The 8,198-nt window shown below is 32.5% G+C and overlaps 1 protein-coding gene across 1 annotated transcript; it reads left to right on the top strand.

Moving 5' to 3' along the window:
• Positions 1-2,745: 2,745 nt before the first annotated feature.
• Positions 2,746-6,585, top strand: LOC142621358 (protein VASCULATURE COMPLEXITY AND CONNECTIVITY-like). Its single transcript, XM_075794679.1, has 3 exons — positions 2,746-2,883; positions 4,805-5,007; positions 6,079-6,585. The coding sequence occupies exons 1-3, from the start codon at positions 2,788-2,790 to the stop codon at positions 6,434-6,436; spliced, it is 657 nt and encodes a 218-aa protein (XP_075650794.1). The 5' UTR covers positions 2,746-2,787; the 3' UTR covers positions 6,437-6,585.
• The last annotated feature ends 1,613 nt before the right edge of the window (positions 6,586-8,198 follow it).

Raw genomic sequence — 8,198 nt, 5'->3', positions numbered from 1 at the left:
TTAATAACTGTGTACAATAAGAGTACGAGCAGCAGGCGCTTGCTTCATCTCCACGTCACAGCGAACATAGAACTTACACAAAAGGCCCTCTGGTTCATCTCATGACTTTTTGTTGAACTTTGGGTTACTTTCTTTAAAGAGTTGTTGTTGTTGTTGTTTTTTTTTTTAGGTTTATCGAGGGCTGTGCAATAGGTGATACAATTGATACAATTGTTTAAGGTCCCAAATAAAAGAATGCCACACTTGTAAAAAAAATTATATCTATTTGGATACAACTGAAAGTTGAAAACTGAAAATGCTGTAGCAAAATAATTTTTAAATGTGTTAATAGTTCCGTGGGACCAATTTTTAATAAAAAAGTTGCTGAAAAGTGAAGTTTGTGGGTCTCGTAAACAGTGCACTGATCCACTGATGTGCACTATACACTGAAGAAAAGTCAACAACTGCGGCTAAAAAAAAAAAACGTGGAAACGTAGACGTGGGAAGCGCAAAACGTGCTTCCCAAACGCACACATAATATATATATCTATATATTTTAATTAAAATTTTTTTAAGCACTTTTATTGATCAATAAAATGCACCATTATATCCTAAAATGCAGAAAATTAAAAAGGAAAAAACAAAAAAGTTCAAACTTCAACTGACAAAATTAAATTTTAAGAGACAAATTTATTAATTCATTCTTAAAATATGCTAAAATAAAAATTAATATCAAAAAATTCGTTAATAGTAAAATGTAATTGTCTTGAAATATACTAAAATAGAGATTATAAATTTCAAAAACAAAAGAAAAATCTCTCACCTCTCTACCTCTCTGCCTCTCCATCTATCTTCCTACCTTTCTTTTCTTCATCTTCTTTTTGATTCTTGATCTTTTTCCATAAACTCAGTAAGTGATTCTAGCTTAAAATTTTTCTTGGTTGATTCCCTTCAATTCACAACTACCGGAGCTAATCCTCTTCCCTTTCTGCCTTTCCAAAAATGAAGATGACGACTCTTCTATTTATTTAACTTATTATATATTTTTCTAGTTTATTTTACTGCACAATTGTTTGATGAGGGTCCCATCATGTGACACATATTTTGCTATGATAGGACCCTTTTCTTCTATGATAGTACAAGTTTTTTGCTTTAAAACTTAGTCACAGGATGATAGAGTCCAAGCTGGACGCTAGACATCTCACATCTGCTGATCTGCATTGCTGCACAGGCGCACAGCAGCGCAACTGTGCAGTGCAGCCCGCACTGTGCAGGCCCACAGTTATACAACGGATTCAGATCCTCTAGAGTTCCTAGGGTATTCTACCAAGTAGAGTTCATTAAATCCTAACCACTCTTTAATGATTTAATGGTCTAGATTTTGCCATATCAGCATTTCATTAACAATCATCTTAATTGTTTTGTTTACAACATTATTTTATTATTTCAAGAATATTATTAATGAAATGCTGACATGGCAGAATCTAAACCATTAAATCATTAAAGAGTGGTTAGGATTTAATGAACTCTACTGGTAGAGTACCCTAAGAACTCTAGAGGATCTGGATCCGTTATACAACACGGTTTCTCACCCTTTTTAAATTTTATCTGAACACGGTTTCTTACTTTATTAATTATTATATTAATTAATAATTTGATATATAATTTATCAACTTATTTATATTACAGTGACCCCATCAAAAAAATATATATTATAATGACCCTAATTTATTGAGTTATATATTAAACTAATTTTTATTTGTACAAGTTTAGACTTTAAAATGGTCAAAACTTTAGAAAAATTGCAATAACTAAGTTTTATTGTTCTATACTTTAAATTTTATTTTTAGTTAAATTATCATTTTTTAATTATAAATTGTGTTTTATTTATCTATAAATATTTTCTCATTATATATATATATATATATATATATATTTTTCATTATATATATTTTTTCATTCAATAAAAAAATTCAATATATATATATTATTTAATTAACATTTAAATATAAAAAAAGCTCTATTTAAAATTTTTGCCTGGCCCAAAATTGTTGAGCCGGCCCTGGGTTTATCATATAGTAATAAGTGACTCACTCACTGACCCACAAACAATTCAGCAAAAAGAAAAACTCACCAACAACATTGGTTAACCAATTCTCTGAGACTAAGGGTCCGTTTTGATAGAACTTATTACTGAAAACTGAAAATTGAAAACTGAAAACACTGTAGCAAAATAATTTTTAAATGTATAAATAATGATGCAAGACCCATTTTTAATAAAAAAAATTGATAAAAAGGTACGTAAACAGTACGCCCACAGTGCGCGCACTGCGCATTTGTCCCCTGCAACTGCAACAGGAAAAAAAAAAAAAAGAAGCAAAACGTGAAAACTGAAACATGAAAACCAAAAGCTGAATCCAAACGTCCTCTAAAAGTATCTGTTTGGATTGCGTTGAACGAGTCTACGTTCAGAGTTTTCTTTTTTCTTTTCTTTTTTTCCATACGGCACGTTTCAGCTTTAGGGACAAGTTACTGTGCACGCATTGTGCAAGCAAGCACGGTTCATGCACTGTGCAAGCAAGCACTGTTCACACACTGTGCAAACATTGTTCATGCACTGTACAAGGCACTATTTATGCATTTTTCAGCAACTTTTTTTTTTATATTAAAAATAGGTTTCATGATACTATTTACAAATTAAAAAAATATTTTGCCTCCAGTATTTTCAGTTTTCAGTAACAGACCCTGATGAACAAAACTATTTAGGACTTCTAGAGAGAGAGAGAGAGAGAGAGAGAGAGAGCGAAGATGGAGCTAAGGGTGGTGGTGATATGTGCTGTTATCGGAGTGTTGGGGCTCTCATCAGTTATTATGGGTTTTGTTGCTGAGCGTACAAGGATTAAGGTAAGCAATAAATATAATACTGGGTTTTGCTTTTTTCCTTCTTATCAATGATGAACCATTGAACGTGTGTAATATTTTCAATTCTAAGCTTGTGTACGCATTTTCTTGTGTTGCTTGCTTCACTGTGTGAAATACATTCAGTTTACTTAAGCAAAAGTTGGTTTTAAACTTGCTTGCTTAGATCATGGAATTAAAGACTACTCTGTCTGGTATCAAAAAGAAAAAAGAAAAAAGACTACTCTGTCTATCAACTATTAACTTGCTCCAACCGAACCATCAACCATCTACCCTTAACTAAAGAGTGATACATGATTCATGATTCATGATTCATGGTCATGATCTTCCCTATGTTGGGGGTTTGTGGATTGTTCTTGCCATTTTGTTTGTCCCTCTCCCTTTTAGGTTCTTTCCTCTGGACTTTATCATCCTTCTGAACCTGCCCGACTCGACCGAACTGAATGAAGGCTTTGACCGGGCAAGTGGAATTTCTGGTCGGGTTTGGGTCTTGCTTTTATATATTTTCGAGTTGGATTCGGATTTAACCCGACCCGGAAAATCTTTTTATTTTTGGCTAATATAGTGCTATAAATTCTCAACCCCCCCCCCCCCCCCCAAATCGACTTTTGAAATTGTATATTTTTATTTTCATAAAAAATCAATTCCTATTATAAATTTCCTTTTTTCTTTTTTGTATTTAAAACTTGACCTAATCTCCTCTATCATCTTTTATACTTTATATATTTTATTTACAATTCAAATTTTAAATAAACCTTAAAAGGAAATCTCTTGATATTAATGACCCAACATATTTAAGAAAATATTTAATTACTTATTAAAAACTTTTCCAATAAAAATATCAACTTAAATTTAAATTTAAAATCTTAAATTTGACTAACCCGATTATATTTAGAAATAAGATATAAATTTACCAATTGAATTGAAAATAACTAATTAATTTCTCAACAAAAATCATAGCAAATCCCAAATATAATGTACACACAAAAAATACTAATTAATTAAAAACATAACAAAGAAATAGAGAATGAAAAGTTATATGAGCTTAATTTCATAGTTTCAATTAAGAGATTCCACCTCACGTGGATTTGCAAATCCAAAAAGGCAAAGGCTAAATGAAATGTGCTAGATTAAGAAGTTCACAAAATGATCTAATTAGCATGCTTTCTATTGAGGGTTTTTGAACTTGAAATTTGATTGCTCATTTCGAGGAAATTAAATTAAGGAGATAATAAAATTTCCTAATGCAAATTCAATATCATATTTCGAACAACTCATTAAAATCCTATATTTTCCATATTGGTTTTTAAGATTCAAATTTCTAAAATGGATGTTTAAAGAAAGAAACATGCCAGAGACTCGACCTGAACTGAATGTTCAGGTTTGGGGTCAACTATGTCAGGTTTGTTTTCTGTTCGGGTCTGAATTGCCCATTTCTTTTTGGGCTTCAGAGCAATAATCTCATTCAAGATCCCTTGCCTTGCACCCATTTTTGGACCCTTTGCACTTTATTCAAGGCCCTCTTCTTTTTCCCATTCCTGGGCTAGTTGTGGATACCAGATTATCCATGGGTCCTTTGTGCTTAATTGGTTTGGGTTGGCGTTTACTTTCAAATTTTGGGTGTCAATAAAAATTCAACGATGTTACGGATTTATTCAATTTCACACCCCGTTGAGTTGTCAACTTATAATGAAAGTTACATCAGTCTCAAATGGGGTCTATTACTAACAAAATTTTTATCATGCACTGATCACAATTGGACACATTAGTTGGGTGTAAAATTGGGTTTGTTCCTATGCTTATTAATAAAATTTACCTAGAATGATTAGAAATAGGTTCTTAAACTTTTGTTACGTCAATCTTTGACATTCATCAAGGGCTTCTAAACAAGAATTTTTATTTACAGGTTTCTCAGGTGACGTTTGACGGCTTCAATTGTGTACGCCCACACAGTCCAGCTACAGCTCTTGGTCTAGTTGCACTACCGGCTATTATTTTAGCTCAAATTATTGTAAGTGTTGCAACTGGGTGTATTTGTTGTTGCAAAAGAGGTTCTCATCCCAATAGCTGTAACTGGATAATAGCACAGGTCTGCTTTGTCTTTTCCTGGTAAGTTTCTTTCACTACTTGCTGATAAAACTTTATTAAAGTTTTGATTGTTTTTGTCTTATCCAGGATAAGATCTTATGGTTAAGTCTAAAAATACGATTTTGGTCCTATATTTGTCTTGTTATTTTCAATTTGTAGTCAATTTTTGTTAGTGTGTTGACAGTTGGGACCAAATTGATTGCGAGTAAAAAATAATAGAGACCAAAATATAGGGACCAAAACAATATTTTCATCTATTTTTAATGAGGCATATCTGAACTAGAGCATTTTTCAATAGAAGACTTTTGATTTTGATAAGCCTTAGTATAAAGTGGAATACAAAAAATAGGACATATAAGTTCTCTTCAAACACAACAAGTATCACAATTATTTTGTAATTTATTGATGTGGTACATTATTATTAGTGTAATATAACTTTCATATATAGAACTACAACTGATGTTATCAAGAGCAGATGACATAGGTTTAAACTTTCTCCAAAAAAAAAAAAAAAAACACCAATCAACAAAGTGGGTCAATATTGGGTGTCATTTTGAAATATAAATATGGACATTATGTCAATTCATTATTTTCCATTAAACTCAAACGTTCCAGATTTTTTTTTGGCAGCATTCAGATTCCCCAATTTACCTTAATGCAATTTTTCAGCTTTAAGGAGCTTTTTTAAAATTATCATCAACATGCTAAAGAACTGTAAACCCCCTAAGGGAGCCTTAACGCAAATCCAGAAGACCTTTAAGGTAGTTCAAATTATATCTTTGAGTTTTTAAATTCTTCAATATCTATCTTATAATTTCAAACAATTAATATTTTTTTTTTTTTGAGAAGAAATGTTACAATTCAATCTTAGAGATACTCTTCCGACTTGATCTCTTGTGAAATGGGCTATGTGAACTTTGTGAACGACTTTTGCAAATGAAGTGCATAGTTGAATGTTTCTAAATCTCCAAACTTCTTTTTTTATTTTCAAGTCATCCTTCACTCAATTTGGTTAGCTTATATGAGTTACATTATCCATTGCATATTGGTTTTCACTTTTCAATTGATTTAGTCTATTTCACAATCGAGCAGGATCACAGTTGTAATAGCGGCTGTTGTGTTATTGCTTGCATCTTCATACAATAGTTCTACCTCAAACTATGACTCAAACGGCCGGTGCTATGTTACGAAACCTGGAGTCTTTGCTGGGGGTGCCATTTTGTGCCTTGTAAGTGTGGTTTTGGGTCTTGCTTCTTATATTTTAAGTTTGCAAAAGAACAGTAACAATCGTTTTCAAGGAGACATGGCTATGGCACAACCTCAGTTTGCAGGGGGGACTAGTATTTATCAAGGAGCCACGCCTATAGGACAACCTCAATACCAATGGGGCAATCCTGCTGTTCCTAATCAAGGAGACATGCCCATGGGACATACTAAGTTCCCACAATAGGGTACTGAAGAACATGTTGTATATCATGAATGGAGAGTATGATGCTTATGTAATAAACGTACGCATTTGATATATGTGGAATTTGAACAATGGATCGGTTGTTTATTGGTTTGGTTAATTGAAGTTTGGATTTGTGTTGTGTTTTCTAAGTGTATGGCTGTGTGAGTCTGATAAACATGCATGAGTTGTGGATTATAGTATTGGTCCAGCAGCTTCATCTGATTCAAGGAAGCGGAATAAATTCCATTACTGAATATGTCTTCTAATTAGTTTTATGTTTACCTTTGCCTTCCCTAGCTTAGTCACTCAACCTTCATCATCCACTTTTGGTTTTCCCTTATGCTAATAGCACAAAAGCTTCCCTAGCTACTGACATATAAAATATATCCAAAAAAAGTATCTTTTTTTTTTTTTTTTAAAAATTTTTAATTTTTTTTAGTGTAATGGAGTCGACATGATACAGGTGCATCTTCAATTTTTGTCACTTGTACACATCTAGTGCACTGAAACTAACTCTTAATTACCCGCAAAACCCCAAACCATTAAGTGTCATTTTAAGGGAATGTTCATAATACTTGGTGCCAATTGAAAAAGGACAAAGAAATTATATCTCTCGCCCGCTATTAATTTTTACTCCATATAACCGTCCTAATAGTTTTAGGATTATCACCGTATTACCATTAAATTTTGTCCATATCTTGGTCCTTGGACATCACAATTTCACAAGAATTTAAAACTCACCCACAATTAAGCCAAAAACAAAAATAACTCATTTAACTAACATTTATAAATAAATAAAAAAACATAATAGCTATCTTAGTTCTCAAAAATTGTATCGAATTGACTGTAGAACAGGTTTATTAAAAAGAACACGAGTTAGCTCCAATGCTCCAATACATAAGAGTTGACATGATGTAGAAGGAATGTTCATAATACTCTTGGTGCTAATTGAAAAGGACAAAAAGAAATTGTATCTCTCGCCTGCTATTAATCTTTACTCCATAGCCCATAGTTAGTCGTCGTCCTCACAGTTTCAGGAATATCACCATATATATTACCATTAAATTATGTCCATATCTTGTACTTCACAATTCAGCCAAAAACACAAACAACTCACCGGCAACAGTACTTAAATAACTCTAAGCTAATTCTCTCATACTTAGAACTTCTAGAGACTAAAGTTTTTGAGGCAGTGACTGTGAGAGAGACAATGGAGGGAAAGGTGGTGATAGAGTGCGCTGCCACTATTATTGGATTCTTTGGGCTCTTATTAGTTGTTCTTGGTTTTGCTGCTGAGGCTACAAGACTTAAGGTAAGAAAAAACTATAAGTTGGTTTTGCTTTTTCCTTCATGGGTTCATTTATTTAAGGTTGTTTTGTTGTTGATGTTGTTTTTTTTTTTTTTCTATCATCTTGCTTTTTATGTCTCTCATTGATGATCATGGAAGTGTGTTATATTTTTTTCTTGCTGTGCTTCACTGTGTCAATGGAACATACTGATCCACTTAGGCCATTATTAGTTTTAAACTTTTCACTTAGATGGAAATCATGGAATTAAAGACTTTGTCATTCACTTAACTTGCACCAATGTATCGATCTTGTTAGAGCTCTAACATATTGCATACAGTTACATTCTGTGAGATTTTGAGCATGGAATGTGTACAACAATGGTGGGGAGAGAGAGAATGAAAAATTCTGAGTAATACTGAAATTGTATTTCCAAGCTCTCAATCTTTACAAATAGATTAAGCTCTATTTAGAGA

The sequence above is a fragment of the Castanea sativa genome, chromosome 12, assembly GCF_040712315.1.
Source record: "Castanea sativa cultivar Marrone di Chiusa Pesio chromosome 12, ASM4071231v1".
Lineage (NCBI taxonomy): Eukaryota > Viridiplantae > Streptophyta > Magnoliopsida > Fagales > Fagaceae > Castanea > Castanea sativa.
Note: the sequence above shows the minus strand (reverse complement) of the source record. Positions and strands in the feature narration are given on the sequence as shown.